Source organism: Epinephelus lanceolatus, chromosome 20, assembly GCF_041903045.1.
Source record: "Epinephelus lanceolatus isolate andai-2023 chromosome 20, ASM4190304v1, whole genome shotgun sequence".
NCBI lineage: Eukaryota > Metazoa > Chordata > Actinopteri > Perciformes > Serranidae > Epinephelus > Epinephelus lanceolatus.
In genome coordinates, this window is record NC_135753.1 from 7,935,418 (window position 1) to 7,951,950 (window position 16,533).

The 16,533-nt window shown below is 38.8% G+C and overlaps 1 protein-coding gene across 2 annotated transcripts in view; it reads left to right on the forward strand.

Moving 5' to 3' along the window:
* Positions 1–16,050, forward strand: part of LOC117265119 (SH2 domain-containing protein 1A) — a 20,506-nt gene extending 4,456 nt beyond the window's left edge. Inside the window, exons 2-5 of one of the 2 annotated variants that reach the window (XM_078162578.1) lie at positions 1,694–1,967; positions 3,599–3,662; positions 9,309–9,504; positions 9,594–16,050. In XM_078162578.1, coding sequence (XP_078018704.1) covers positions 1,825–1,967; positions 3,599–3,662; positions 9,309–9,504; positions 9,594–9,640 — 450 coding nt within the window. In that variant the 5' untranslated portion in view covers positions 1,694–1,824 and the 3' untranslated portion in view covers positions 9,641–16,050. Of the gene's footprint in view, positions 1–1,568; positions 1,968–3,598; positions 3,663–9,308; positions 9,505–9,593 lie in introns of those variants that run through there. The other variant, XM_033639540.2, reaches the window with a different exon arrangement.
* The last annotated feature ends 483 nt before the right edge of the window (positions 16,051–16,533 follow it).

Consider the following 16,533-nt stretch of genomic DNA (forward strand, 5'->3'; position numbering starts at 1 on the left):
CAATCCCAGGAGGGAGCCCCTCTGTGCAGAGTTTGCATGTTCTCCCCGTGTCAGCGTGGGTTCTCTCCGTGTACTCCAGCTTCCTCCCACAGTCCAAAGACATGCAGGTTGGGGACTAGGTTAATTGGTGACTCTAAATTGTCCATAGGTGTGAATATGAGTGTGAATGGTTGTCTGTCTCTATGTGTTAGCCCTGTGATAGTCTGGCGACCTGTGTACCCAGCCTCTTGCCTAATGTCAGCAGGGATAGGCCCCAGCCCGCCCCCCCCCTGCAACCCTCAAGAGGATAAGTGGTTAGGAAAATAGATGGATGGATGTTCTATGCGTGTGTAGAATGAATAGGCTACAACTTACATTTCGTTGTGAAACCCTGTGTTGTAAAATAACAAATAAATGAACCTTGTCATTAAATGAACCTTGTCATTAAAAAATGAAATTGTTTTTGTGTCTACGTGAGTCATGGGAACATAAGTTTTTGAAATGGGTCCAGAGCACTGCAGCAGGCAGCTGTGGAATAGGTTGTAACGTACCCACGTTGTGCAAGTGCGTCCCACCAATTTATATTCATTAAAAGTGTTTGTTTTTGCCACTGACAGGCTCAGATTGTTATTTTAAGCATCTGACAACATTACGGTAAAGACTCTACAGAGAAATGAATGTCAGTGGCTTCTACCTGAGTGGTTACGTTAGGCTTTTTTTCTGTTTGCAGGAGCACTAGAGTGACATATTGTAAGCTGGCCAGTGGTTGGTATAGCATAACACTTTTGCTTTGCAGAGTCAAAATCATGTTGTGCTGTATTTCCAACATAGCATCTATGCTCAGTAAAGCCTGGACTTTACTGTAGGTCCATTTATCTCTGTTTTCTACCCTTTTTTTTCTTTCAAGCTGTTGTTTTTGTTTTGTATCAGTTTATGTGGCTAACAGGTTTTTAAAAATGGCAGTTTCAGGTCTGTCATCAGTTTTGTTTGACCAGTCAGCATTTAGTTAAGACGTCTGGTCCAATCACCATTCACTTACATTACTCCAACTGTTCTTTTTGTGCTGGGGGAGTATACTAAAGCTAAAACAGTCCCTTAAAACAAAAACAACTACAGCTACAAACAACTGCGGTTGTTTCTAGTTTTTGTGTTGCATGCGGACAAAACGAAAAGGGGTTCTTTGAGCTAGGTTCTTAGAACTATATCAAACTGGACCAAAAGTGTTGTTTCCATTAAGCCGCTTTCCCACTGCACAAAAAAACCATTAACTCCCACAAACATCTGGCTTTTGTAAGTATTGGTAAAGGTTACAATCTGCATTCACACGCAGAACACGTACCCTTGATCAGACCAGACCCATCCTCAAACTTGTGACTGCAGTTGTGACAGCATTGTACTGCCAAAATCTGTTTACAAACAGACATATAAACAACTGGCAGGTGTCATTAGAGCCACATTTTGCCATGATCACATACATACACAGACTCACAAGGTGAAACCATTACTAGTCGTGGTGATGTTGTCTTTTTTCTCTCTTGCTCTCACTTTATTTCTCACACATACTCTCTCTCTCCACACTTTGTGGCAGATAAACTTCCTGTGAAATGGTGAGACTGACTCAATAGTTTCCCTCTGTCTTTGTGAACTCTGTTGTAACACCTCCGTGTGTTGAGCTCTGACCTCTCACTCTGTTTCACCCTCTGTGACCCATCAGCTTCTGGACTTCTATGGCACCTGGATCACATCTCAGGGGGAGTGCAGAGCTGCTGTTTTTAGAGATGAAGCTATTGTGAGACGTGTTTGGTGTTTGTGGTGGATGTCTGTCCGTTGCAGTCTCTCCTCACCATGGCAGCAGCTCTGCCGGTATGTTACCACGGCAGCATCACCAGAACGGAGTGTGAGGAGCTGCTGGGAAAAAAGAACAAGGATGGAGCCTACCTGATCCGCGACAGCGAGACCATCCAGGGAGCCATGTGTCTGTGTGTTTAGTAAGTACTCTTAAATGTCTGTACTCTCTAAGAAGTACTCTGCAGTATGGCACTCTGTACTGCTCAGTTACACCTTGCTGTGGCAGACCTTTCTTTATCTGAAGTGTTTGTTTCCTTTTATAGCTTTTTGACATTTTACAGCTGCTAATATTTGATCCTTTGAAGTAGTAGGCCATTTTACAATACTTAATTTCTGTTAATATAAGAATAAATATTAGTATTAGTATTAGAGTTAGTGTTACTGTGTGTTACTTATGGTCAGTTGCGGCATGTATCTAAGTACATTTACTGTACTTATTTAAGGTACTTGTACTTAACTTGACTAAATAGATATTATGCTTCTTCTTATACTTCTGCTCCACTACATTTCAGAGTGAATATTGAACATTTTATTGCACTACATTTATTCCACAGCTATAGTTACCAGTTATATTTCAAAATAAGATTTTACATATAAAACAAAAGATTATTTCATGAAATGCTATGCATTTTATACTAAGTAAAATTATTTTGAATGCAGGACTTCTACTTGTAAAGGGATAGTACTTCTTCCGCCACTGTTTATGGTTACATCTCTATGATGTGTATTCTCAGGTCATGTTTTAATTCATCTTTCTGCTCATTCTTTATAAAATCAAGAGAAAAGTTCAGAAGAAACTTTAAAGATACTTTTGCAGAAATTTGACTTTGAAGCGGCAACATGCAAAACGATGAAAACAAATATAGATTTTCTTTTGTTAAACAGATTATTTATGTCAAAAATATTAACGTGCATGCAGTGTTTAAAGAGGTTTGTTTGTTTGTATGCCTGAAGTGATATTCTACTGCACTCTTACAAATGAAAGAATTATCCATTCATTCCAACAAAGATTAATTGATGCTACTATTTTTAAAAAAAGAAATTACATGAACAAAAAAATCTTTATATTTATTTTTAGTGTGTGTTAAATTTTCTTCATATTGTTTCGTATGCGTGCTGTCATTTTGGAACAGGAAGTACAGTTCAGTGCATGCAAAATAAGAGATACTACGTTGTGCTGCATTGTACTTTTTGTTGAATGACCGAAATAAACATAAACATATAAAAAAAAAGTTTAGTATAAGTATATACTGTATAGTAATAACAGTTTTGTTTTATACAAAGTTGGTTTTAAAGAAGTGAAAATAGACATCTATTAGTATGTATTATAACTGTACTTAACAAATGCTTCAACAAACTGTGGTCTCGTGAGGTTCCATTGTGGTTTGTTGCTGCCTCTGCCTCTGACCAATTTTCCATTTCGTGTGCATGGTGTTTATGCACGTGACAAGATACAAAGTCATCCTTGTACACCAACGGTTTCAAATATTTTCAGAGAAATGTAGAAAAATCCTTCCTCTTTTTAAGGGCTTCCTGCTGAGAGAAAATGCCTTTATTTTGCTGTTAATGACTCTCAAGGCAGGATTCAAACTGTTTGCAAGGGGGTCATGTGACCTTCATCAGCATCTTTTTTTGGCGCAACAAACAAGAAGTAGACATGTTGTTTTAAGGCTGCTGCTAAAATTCGGCAACTGCTTATTCTTGTCATTTATGGTGTACAGTTCTGCAGCTGTTGTGTATCAGCAACATGCATCTTGTTTTATTTTTGCAGTAAACAGAGGGTGGTGTATACCTACAGACTGCTGCAGACACACACTGGACAATATACTCTCCTGGTAAACACACACACACACACACACACACACTACAGTCATTATCCATTGCACGCACAATTAAACAGATTTTTCAGATCAGTTTTACTTAAATAACTGCACAGTTTTCTATGAATTTAATTTCCCAACATGAAGGTCTAACCAAGGTTTCACAGCCTCTCTGCACTGCTAAATTCTGAGAAAGTCCTTTATTGGGCTGGACATTGAAACCACAATACTTTCCAAGTACTGACAGAAATTTGTTGAAAGATGCCAGTCATTGTAAGTTGGTGTCACATGTTTGGACTTGTTCTTTGGGTTCCTTACTTATTCTGTGATCGGATATTTGTAACTTCATATTTATTGAGGCAAACCTTTTTATTTAAACAAGAGAAAACATGTTTATATGGCACATTTCATACTAGGGCTGACACAATATCAGATTTTTACTACGTGATTATTTTGGTCAAAAGGGTTCACAACAATGATATCATTACTATTATTATATATATTATAAATTATTATTATTGAAAAGACACAGATAGGTCAAATGAAAATATACAATAAGTACATAAAAATAAACGTTTCTGTTGTTGGCCTAAAGTAGTCAAATTCAAGTATAGTGTACTGTAGAATGTCAAGTATCTTCAGGTTGCAAATTATCACTGAGGACATGGCCTCATTGCCCTCTTCTTATAGAAATACTGTAAATCAAAACAAGTGTCAAAGCTACACTGAGCTGCTAAACAGAGTGAAATTTGACAAATGCATCAATGGATGCTGATGGCAGTAGAAACACCCCATTTTCTTAATATAGGAGTAATTTGTTCATTCATTATTTTTTCAATCACTTTAGCGTATACCATCAATACAAACACATCGTAATACAAATTCCTGGATTAAAAAGAAGCAGGGGGAAGAAAAATCTTCCATTACCTACCCCGCTTCTCAAAATAAGATACATAAAATGGTCGACTAGAATCTGCCAATACTTAGAACAACTTTTTAAAGGTTCAGTGTGTGAGATTTAGAGGGATTTAGTGGCATCTAGAAGTGAGGATTGCAGAATGCAACCGGCTGAAACTTCTGCTGGTTAGAATTCCTTCAGTATTCTTCATTCAGGAGGTTTTTACTGGGAGCCAAATCATCGGCAGAGCTCTCTTCCTCTTCAAAACAAATGGCACAGGCGATTTTAACCAGTAAAAACAATGAATAAAGCAGAGGTCTCTTCTTCTCCAAAACAAACAGACCAGGGGCCAGATGCATAAATGATGTGAATGCACAAAAACCATGTGTACGCCTTGTCCTGTACATAAACTGGTATTCATAAAGGAAGAATGTGCAGTGGGAATGACTCATGCATTCTTCAGACGAGATGTAGCCTACACACAGAAAAAAATGAGAATGCTGCAGGCGAGATGATAAGGAGCAGATTAAATATGAGCTGAGAGACTGATAACATTGCTTTGAAGTTGTTTGCCAATTGCACTGATTGTGTTATTAGTTTTGCGGCGCTCTGTAAAATGTCAATCAGAAGTGCATTTATACATTTAATTTTAAATAATTTATTTGCGACACATCTTATCATCCTTTTTATTTACGTTAATCTCCCTGTTATATTGTTTAATTTTATCCTGTGAAGCTTTGTAAGGTCTGTTTAAACAGGAGTGCCATGAATGAATTGGTGATTTGGTCTCTGTATATTTGATCATCATCAGCTGATCTTAACACACAAACCCTCTGCACATTTCAGGAACTTAACTGAACTTGACTTGATATGTTCTCTTGACTCCACCTTATTTACATTTTGTATTGCTCTTTTCTGTTTATATAGTGAATTTAGGCTAGTTGTACATTAGCAACACAGTAACAACGTGTAAGAAGTGCAACATTTGATGTTCCTTATAATATTTGATTTGTTTACAAGTATTTGTCTTGATAAATGTGACAAAAACAGACATGTGCTCCTCCTCCTCCTCCTTCTTCTCAGACTAAAACTAATAACAGATACCACAGATCAGATCAGTCTGGGTCAAAGGAATGTTTCACCCTCAAAATGGAAACTCAGCAGTTATCAGCTCACCCCCTTGTCACAGGAAACTCCTCTGACGTATGCTTAGACACAAACACATCACTCAACTCTTTTCTGATTGGCACTTACTCTTAGGGGTCACTTCTTTCCACTCAGTGCATGAAGTGTCTATCAAATCTGCATCATTTTCCACTCCCTATAAATATTGTTGTCAGCTCTTTGTACATTTACTTGGGTTTCTTTTTCCATCCATTTATATTCTTGTTTCCACTTCTATCTAAAAATTTGTTTCTCTTCTCTTAGATTGTCATTTTTTGCGAGCTACATGTTGCTGTGTCAACCCCTTTTTCCATGTTGTCATTTTTCCCCTTCTTACACTAGTAGAGTTTCAGTCTAAATGTAGCACAAATTTCAACTGAATTTTGCAACCGAAAATGCACATGTATGTGCTTTTCCATCCACTACTGTTGTGTGACTACTAGATAAGCAGGTGGCGCTAATTGTCCAGTCAGGTACCATTATACCACTGCAGGAAAAGAGGTGTCATGGAGATGACATAGTTCAAAGAGCTCCAGTAAACACTCAAGCAGAGACAAACAGGGGATGCATGATAGTGGGGAGAGCATACTGGACAATGGAAATAGAGAGTTTTGAACAACTACAGCTATGTGCTCTTGGAAGAGTTCTAGACGACACATACCTAATGTTTTTATCTGCCGCCATCTTTCATCTCTGTAGTGGAATGGAAGCTTGAGTAGATACGTGGGCGTCATCATTTATTTGCTGAATCTATTTCCATTACACTTAGGCTACATCTACACTGATACAATTTCCTTTTAAAACCAAGTAGCAACCTCCGGGCTGAAAAATGAAGCCAAAACAATGTGCCAAAACTGCAGTTCTTCTAATGGCCACTTGAAGCTGGCTCCAGAAGTGGGTCAGTCCTGACAGACCCCCAAGTTAAAATGCCAAACTTTACAGCAGAAAAAAACATGTTTACAGCCTGGTACAAAAAAAAAAAGGTTTTGGTCCCTATAGCTGATTTCCACATTCAAGACAACTGTATGAGGAGTGAATTTTTTTAAAAATCACCTGTTCACACTTTCTTAAGGTGTAAAGTTCTGCATACTTAGGGTGAGGCCACTTTTAATGATAGGCTGTCTGCCAATAGCGTCCTCAGCTTCTCAGTCAGATCCACCCCTTGCTCCTCCACAACTCCACCCTCTTACCCAAATATGGTCAGTTGTGGCTCCATAAAAACAAGATGGTGACGGCCAAAATTCCCAGCCTGTTCTCATTCCGAAGTCGTTAAATACTGCCACTTTGTCAGTGATTTCGGCGTCAGACACAGACACAAGAAGCCATTTGGAATGGTATGATACGCTGTCGGGTGGTGTCAGAGTGTAAGTTGGCTGGATGGAATTGCGATCAGCTGGGCGGCACCTGGTGCAGCAGTGTGATATGCAGACAGATGGTGTCAATTCATAAGGCAGTTGGACAACAGCTGCCATGCTGAAAGTTACAACGTAGTATAAGGAGCTGGAAAGTCCCTGTAGAGTGGGTGGAAAGGGCGGTGAATGGTCCAACAAACCCCAGACTTTCACCTGGGAGGATGGTGTGTGCTTCCTGTAGAGCCAAACCATGACATTTTTCCTAAATCTAACCATGTGGTTTTGTTGCCTAAACCTAACCATTTGCTTTTGTTGATGCCCTGGCATTGTTTGCAGCATCCAGGAACATAAACAGCAGACACAGAAGGATACCTAGCATGTCATATAAAAACGTGAAAAGGCAGCTGACAAAGTGGCAATATGGGACGACTTCGGAATGAGAATGGGTTGAAATGCCAAATTCAAAACTTCAGAGCAGTCCACAAACCAATCACTGACGTCACAGTAGCTATGTCCATTATTTTTACAGTCTATTTTTAAAACGCATAACTTTAAAAATGCTGGTAACCCCGTTTTAGTTTGAAAACTCTGGGGTTTTGTAGTCTAGATGGGTGGAAACAGAGACTTTGAAAACGATGGTGCAAACACTTAATGTTCGCTTTCTGACTGGGTCAGTCATGAAATGTCAAGCCAAACCATCATAGGTAAGCCTTCATACCTTTGGTGATTTCATTCTACTTGTGTGGCTACTCATTCCCCTGTACCACGGCTTCTTCTGGTAATGGATAATGCTCCCGGTACTACTCTAATACGGTTTGTCACTTTATTTGTTTTGCAATGCTTCCCAATCTGTTTTTTGCCTCCTTGACTGCCTTATACATATGGTACTTTCATTAAAGGAATGTGTCCACAGGATCTGTCATTTCCACACTTCCCAGTCATTGTCTATGTAAGCAGCTGGGCAATACATTCTGGTAGCGCCATGTTGCGTTTCGAGAGACAGGGCATCTGCTCCTCATTGCATAAAGTTGAATCTAGACTACTTTATGCAAACCAAGGTGGTACGGTGTGACTCACCACCTCTGGAAACTCCTGAAGAACCTTTAAACTACCTGCTGTCAATCTCAAATAAAGACAGATTCAGCAACTGCGTGGCTTATTTCATGCGTCAGATATTTTCAGAAACACATTTCCATGAACTATTTTTATAATATAACACGAAGTAGCAAAACAAGCCTCCATCTTAGTCTGGTTTGTAATCTGGGAGCAGACAGCCCACATGCCAAGTGGCACACCAATCAACCATCCAATCCTAGAGAGCAGCACGATCCGTTACATGTAAAAATGCCCCTGTGGACACATACCATAATAGTCATTGGTCCAAGCAAATAAATCTCTGGTCTTCCTTTTCACCATCCCAGTGGTGTTTTCTGTAACTACACAACCAGCCACAGAGAAGACAATCTACTTCCTGTTAACACCAGCACGCACAAGTCCAGTGTACATTTAATTTTTTAAATAAAAACATATTGGTGTGGATATGGCCTTAGTCACATTTACTGAAACCGTTGTTTAATTGCAATCTATTTTGATAATTAAGTTGTCATTTAAGTCATTTTTACAGAAGGGGCAAGCAAAACTGCCAGGCATTTTAATTTTCATTTAAATATCTTTGAGTTTTTGATTTAAAGACATCACCTCGGGCTCTTTACCTTTTTTCCCCCTTGTTGTCATTTTCCCCCTTCTTACATGTTGTTGTTAGATTTAGAGCTGAAACAATTAGTTTAAAATGAATCATTATTTAAGTCATTTTTCAAACAAATATGTCAGAAATATTTTTGTTCCAGCTATTTTATTCTATGTTTTGTCTAATTTTAAGCTCATTAACTTCACCTAGCACTCTTTATGTTGTTGTTGTTGGATGTAGAGCTTAAACAATTAGTTTGAAATTAACTGACAACTGTTCTTCTTGATTACTTTGAGAATTTTTCTAGCAGTTTGCTTGTTCAGAGTTCTCCAATATGAAGATTTGCTGTTTTATATCATTTATCAAGTAAATATCTTTGGGTCTTAGAGACATTTGAAGGCATCATCTTGGGCTCTGGGAAACTGTGATGGACAGCTTTTGTTATTTTCTTACATTTTCTAAAGGAGTGTGCAAATATTTTTTTGTTTTTGTCACGTTATCTCATGTTTTTTTCCTTCCTTTGACATATTATTTACTCTGTGCTGTTGTTATCCCTTCAGACAGCAGGAGGTATGAATGAGACTTATTTTAAGTCTTTGGACGATCTGATCCGTCACTATAAAAGGAAGAACCAGGGCCTGGCCATGCACCTGCGCCACTCTGTCAAAAGGAAGACGGCCATGCTGTTCCGAAAAACTCATGATTCAGCCGGGTCACAGAGGGAGCCTGTACCTGAAGAGGAACATGACTATGAAAGTATGTCACATATTTGATTCTCCTGTCTTCTTCTTAAAGCATTGTCTTTGATTCATGTTTTATTTCACCTTTTCTTCATTTTCTTCTAGATGCTCCTGCATCATCTGATTACGTTGAAGTCTTGCCTGAAACATGAGGAGAGAGGAAAAGGCATTTTGTCTGAACTACAGGCATTTAAGAAGGTTCACAGACTGGATCAAATTCAAAATAATGAATAAGTGACTTGATCAAATGGACACATGCTGAAGAACACAGCTCTTTATCTGCTTGTATTTCTTTACTAGTAAGTGTAAATGTGGGTTAGTCCACCACTGTGGTCCAGACTGAAATATCTCAACAACTACTGGATGAGTTACCATGACATGTGGTTCAGACATTTATGATCCCCAGAGGATTGTAATCACTTTGTTGATCCTTTAACTCTTTGTCTAGCTCTAATATCTGTCAAATATTTTGTTTTGTAATTTACAAAACTCATTTTTTATACAGTAAACAGTATACCTACTTAGCATCAGCATGTTGTTAACATTCGTTGTGTACATGTTAACATGCTAATGTTAGCATCAGTGGTGGAAGAAGTTTTCAGATCTTTTGTACCGAAAGGGTCAGCTCACCCCCAAACCAAAACACATATTTTCTCTTACCTGTGTTGTGCTATTTCTCAGTCTAGATTGTTTTGCTGTGAGTTGCAGAGTGTTAGAGATATCAGTCATAGAGGTGTCTGCCTTCTCTCCAGTATGATGGAACTAGATGGCACTCTGCTTGTGGTGCTCAAAGCGCCAAAAGAATTTAATTGAAAAACTCAACAACAATGTCTTTTTCCAGAAAACATGACCTGGTTATTCAAGATAATCCACAGACCTTGTTGTGAGCAGTTTGATGTAGGAACTATTTTCTTACTGAGCTACACCCACTAATGGTGTCACTGCGCAGAAGGAAGTGTGCATCTACTGCTAGCTCACCAAGCACCACTGAACGAGCTAACATTACAGCTCAGCCGAGGAGGATGCAGTTAATATTTAAAGCTTGTGCTGTCACTTACACAAGCCTCTCATCCATGAGTGGATGCACACTTCCTTCTGTGCAGTGACATGGATAGTGATTGTTGTTCAGTAGGAAGAAAATAGTTCCTACATCAAACTGCTTACAAAAAGGTCTGTGGATTATCTTGAGTAACAGGCTCATGATTTCTGGAAAGAGACATTGATGCTGAGTTTTTCAAATGCAATTTTTTTTTGGCACTTTGAGCACCGCAAGCTGAGTGCCATCTAGCTGCATTGTACTGGAGAAATATATCTTGTATTTCTGATGTTGTTTTATGGCTGTACCTATATTTAGTATGTGGGGTATACGCTAGTGTGGGAGGTATTTCAGTTCAGCTGAAGAGCCGTAACACATTGTTATTTTGGCACCTGCTGTGAGACACTGGTGTGGCATGGTGGTACAGTGGTTATCATGAGTGCTATATCGTAGGCAACTAGACATGCTTACGTTTCCTGAAGACGTCTCACCTCTCATCCAAGAAGCTTATTCAGTTCTATATGGCTGGTACAGAGTTGCAAGTTTTAAACCCTGTGTGGGTTGCAGAGTCGTAGAGGTCATATGTGAGTTCTTAGTTTCAGAGAGTGGTTAGCACATTTGCTGGGTTCAAACCTGTCAGCCAGCTGGGACTCTTCTGTGTGGAGTTTGCATGTTCTCCCCTCATTTACGCATAGGTTTTCTCTGGTTTCCTTCCACAGTCTAACGACATGCAGGTTAGGTTAATTGGTGACTCTTTTGACAATAGTGATGAATGTGGGCATGAGTGGATTGTCTGGTTGTCTGTATGTGTCAGCCCTGGCATTTTCTGGCGACCTATACAGGATGTACCCTGCCTCTCGCCAAATGTTGGCGGATATCGCCTCCATTCCCCCCCCCCCCCAACCTTGAAAAAGATAAGCAGTTACAGACAATGGATGGGTGTGAGATGTTGGCCCTCAGCTATTAAACACCTTTGTGAGAAAAATCTCCAATCTGATTCTGGTTCTCATAATGAAAATGACACTTCTAAAATTAAATGTGGAAACTTCTGACCTATAAACTGATTTCCTTGATGCAAATCTACTTGTTTATCAAAGAATCTGCCACCCAGTCATCCAGTTAAAGGATGGTTTCAGTATTTCTCAGTCCAGGCTTTACTCATGTGTTTACCATCATTACCAGTCATGCAGAGCACAACTTTGCTTTTTTTTTTTTTTTTTTTTTGTACATTGTCTGTACAGACAGAATTGAGAAGCGAATGACTATAACCACCATGTGGCTTTTAACTGAACTTAAACACAATCCAGGAAGTTATACATTAGTCTTCAAAGTCAAGATGAATATAGAAACATAAAACTCAGAAAAATCGTCTTTTTATGTGCTGGCTATGAAAAGCTCTTAAACTTTTGCTTTCTGTCTGACTGTTTTACTTACTTTTATTTATCTATGACTGTATCAGAAGCAGGACGTGGCATAAAATAAACGTCTGGCAGTTTTCTTCATATCTTTTTTTAAATTTTTCAATAAATTCAATGAAGAGACCAAAATCAACAAAATGTTAGTCTGTCTTTCAACACATTCTGACCCCTCGTCTGTGGCTCTTAGCTCCAAGACGTAAATCTTTAAAAACACAAACAGATAGTTTCATTTTTAAAAAATGTCTTAGTAATGTCCTCAAACAGCTACTCACTGTAGCTGTTTTCTTTATCAAACAAACAGGAGAAAGTAATGCATTTGGTAGGGACTGTTTTCAGCAGCAGATTAATCCATATTTGATGCTGTAGTGATTATTTATGGCAGCAGGGCGGTGCGTGTGGGACTGAGTCGAAGTAAACTAAAGTGTGTGTGTTCATGAGGAACATGTCACTTTGTGCAACATTAAGCCTCACTGATGTGTCTTTAAACAATGGAGCTCTATGGCACAGAGAAGGAAGATATATCAGGCTGTGGGTACATTCACTGTTAGTTTGTTTATTCATCAGATTTTGCTATTATTTTTTATTGGTCTGTCAGATTTATTGAGCTACAACAACCTGTTCTCACTCCTACTTCATCAAATACTGGTCAGTGAGCCTTGGTGTCAGATACCAGCACACTGAGATACCTTTAGTGGTGGTATGAGACACGCCTGGTGGCAGCCTTTTTTAACGCTCCAAGCACCTGTTATTGTATACAGAGGGAGAAAGTCCACATTATGGTAGGTGAGGAGACCACTGTTTGTTTCACATGTGAAACCAAAAATCAATTGAGTTATTTTAAAGGTGAAGTGTGTAAGATTTAGGGGATTTAGTGGTGTCTAGCAGCAAATTGTTTGTGTTACGTGACTAGGCAAGTGAACCCAAAAGCAGACAAAAACATAGACTGGGAGCAGGGTCTAGTAGGTGATTTATTGTTAATAAAATGAGTGGAGGAGTGCTGAGAGACAAGTCTGAGGTTGGGGGGTGAAGCAGGGCAGCTGGGCTGGGGAAGCTGGCCGAGAGGTTCCAGAGTGGAGAGGTGTAGAGGAGCAGATGGGGTCCAGGTGGTTTCATAGTTTAGCAGGAGTGTCCGTGCAGGGAGAGAGCTGAAGTGATGGCAGTTGGTTACCAGGTGGAGAAGGAATGGAGCAGGAGGCAGGAGTTGGACCAAGATAATGCTGCAGGCACAGGGAAACAGGTATTGGTAAGCGAATCCTAGCACAGGATAAACAAGGTGGCTGGAATCTGACTGACTAGTTAGCAGAGTCTATGATCTGGCAACGTGCTGAAGTAAGAGCCTGGTATGAAGCAGAGTTGATTGAAGATGATTAACAGCTGCGGTCACTCCTGCACACCAGACACCAATCTATACTCAGAACGAGAGAGGGAAAGAGAGAGAGAGAGAGAGAGGAGGAAGGAAGCTCCTGGCTAGGAGGGAGAGGAGGCTGCAGCAGAGGCTGTGACAGTTTGCAACAAGCTAAAAACTTCTGCTGGCCAGAATTCCTTCACTGTTAATTGTTCAGGAAGTTTTTAGTGGGTACCAAATTTCCACAGAGGTCTCTTCTTCTCAAAAAATGGACCAGGTGGTTAGAATCACTAAAAACACTAAATAAAGCACTTTCACATTACAGATTAGTGTAACTGCGGTGCTGCACATTGCAAGTTGGGCGTGTTACTGCGGTGGCTGGCGCAAAAATGTTAAAACGCAGATGGCCTTATCTAGAGACAGTGTTTGGTTTGTCTCTTCTGGGCTACTATAGAAACGTTGTGGTGCAACATGGTGATCTCCATAAACAAAGACCAGCTCCATATATAGATATAAAAAGCTCATTAAGGACAACACAGCAATTCTGGTGATTAAACAAAACATAGTATTATATGTAATTCTGTTTCTGCCTATATATCCCCCTAAATCCTACAAACTGGACCTTTAATTAAAGTCTGCTAGTATGTGTAGCATATAGTGCCAGTGGCATATGTCATGTGACAGCAGCAGTAGCTCAGGACGTCCGGATCCAAAATTGGAGCATGGACTGGTAGCTGGAGAGGTGCCAGTTCACCTCCTGGGCACTGCCGAGGTGCCCTTGAGCAAGGCACCGAACTACTCTGACATCTCTGCACTTAGTGCATCTATATTGTGCATGTGTGTATTTCGGACCTGTGAGTAATTGACAACAGAGTGAAAAAATTGAATTTCCCCTCAGGGGATAAATAAAGTATATAAAATTAAAAAAAATAAAAACATATGATGTATGTCGCATAACCAATGTTGGGGAGTAACTAGTTACATATAATTAAATCACATAATAAATGTAATTGTAATAAGTTACAGTTGCTCATTAAAATGTTGATGATTACACAGTTACATTCAAAAACATTATTTTTTACTAATAAGTTCATATCTAGAATAAAATGTTCATTCTGCATGTTTTTGCCAGGCAGGAATGTCTTCTTTGGGCAGAGCTAATTTCCAGACATTTTTCAGCTTCATTGCCCAGTTTAAAACATTTATTTGAAAAGTAATCAAGTAATCAAATGTAGTAAGTTACATTGCTCTAATGAAGTAATTAAAATAGTTTAAACACTTTTAACAGGGTAACTAGTAATCTGAAATCTATTACATTTAAAAAGTAACCCTCCCAACACTGCAAGCGACGTTACAGTACGTCGTAACAAGGTTTATGTTAAAAACACAGAATGCAATCTCCAAATCTGATTGTTTTCCCAAATTGTGGACATTTACAGCCGCTGTTCTTCTTCTTTGAGTTAGCCACTAACTGCTAACAACTACTTTTAAAATCTCCCGTGGTGGGTCGCAAGTATTACATGTCATCGAAACTTCACACCCTCCCTGCCCATGATCCTGTCCAGCAGACTGTCCTGTCTATACAGACACCATTTTGGCTCTGTTACTACCTCCTGTGGCGGATTAAAGGCGAGACCACTCTGTCCCCCCATTCCACAATCACACCTAATATACCGCACAGCAAGGTGGTAAAACATTGCAATATTCCCACCCTGAGCAGGCAGTGTAAAAGGGGCTATGTTGAGCTCTTAATAAACAATGCCTATGGATGTTTTTTACAGCTTAACTTTAATTCTTATTTTTGATTATTTTGTGTAATAAAGAAATAGTTAAGTTTTGAGACCAAGTTTTTTTTTAGGAGCCTTAAACTTTGTTCTCTTAAAGTGTTTTCAGTGGGCTATTTATTGATACTTTCTAAGCAAAATTCCTGGTAACTTTAAAGTGAAGATGTGAAACTAACGCGTGACAGTTTCCTTCTCTTTTACAAAGAATGTAAAAAAAAAAAGGTAACCTTTCAAACATGCAGCATTAACATAAGTGAGGCAGACAGAAAGACAGACAGACCGATTTTGGTGGTATATGGCTGAGACTAACCTGACAAATACACAGTTTAACCATAAAAAAGAGATCAGATTTGAACTCTAATATTCTGATGAATAAGGACTAAAATTAGATTCTGCTGTCAAATATCTGTCAACTGTATGTAAACATGCAAATTATTTTTCCTGTTTTTTTTTTTGTGTGTTCCTTAAATTATCTTGTGTTAAAACAATGTGTTAAAGTGATAAAGCATGAGGTGAGAGTCAAACTCAAAACAAAAACCAAAAGAAAAATGTTAGTGTGAATAGTCCCTTTGCACCTTTTAAATATGTGTTGAGAGTGTGTGAATGTGTCAGATAAGATGCTTCAGTTCTCTGAAACCAGATAAGAATGATCACGTGACTTGTGTGGTCTGACTGCTGTCGGGTTGGTGTGTGAAGCTGCACTGTAGTAGATGACCAGTCGTTTGTAGTCTTATATTAGTTATATTACACACAATAAACATTTTAGAATGTATTTCTGTTACGGCAGACGTTGAGAATGGATTAAATGTAGGACATTAATTTAAGTGTTGTGTTTTTCCCCACTTCCTGTAAATATTCACACACTCTGTAAATATGAATTGTAATAATTCTTGTGTTGTCTTCCTTATAATCTTGTGTGGCTCCATGTGACCTTTATTAAAATTTGACTCTTGCAGACAAAACAAGTCTGAAACTTTGAGATTGTCCTTCATTTCCTTGCCCTGCATTAAGTTGCTGAAAATATGACTTGAGAAGCTTTTTTTAGTTCATGCAAGCAACGAAGACATAAAAGACTGCAGCCAAACTTCTATGTATCATTGTCTGCACGGAAAGAAATGATCACCACACATCCTTTGTCTGATTTCACACCCCTCCATTACATACTGCTCAAGACACAGCTTTTAATTCTTTGTCATCGACTTTTTTGTGCATTACTTAAGGATGTTAAGAAAATAATTTTTGGACATTAATTTTGCTTTTGGGAGATTTTTAAAATGTTGCATATTTGACTGAATGCATTACTCTGTTTAATTTGCTTGCTTGCTTCTGACCAAACAAGTACAGAAGAAAACAACAGAGACAAAAAAAAAGCGGAAGCTTTCAATGGTGGGTTTTAAGAATACACCGGGGTCTAACCACAGTTTCCTCACACAGAAGCAACTATAAACATCTACAGCACACT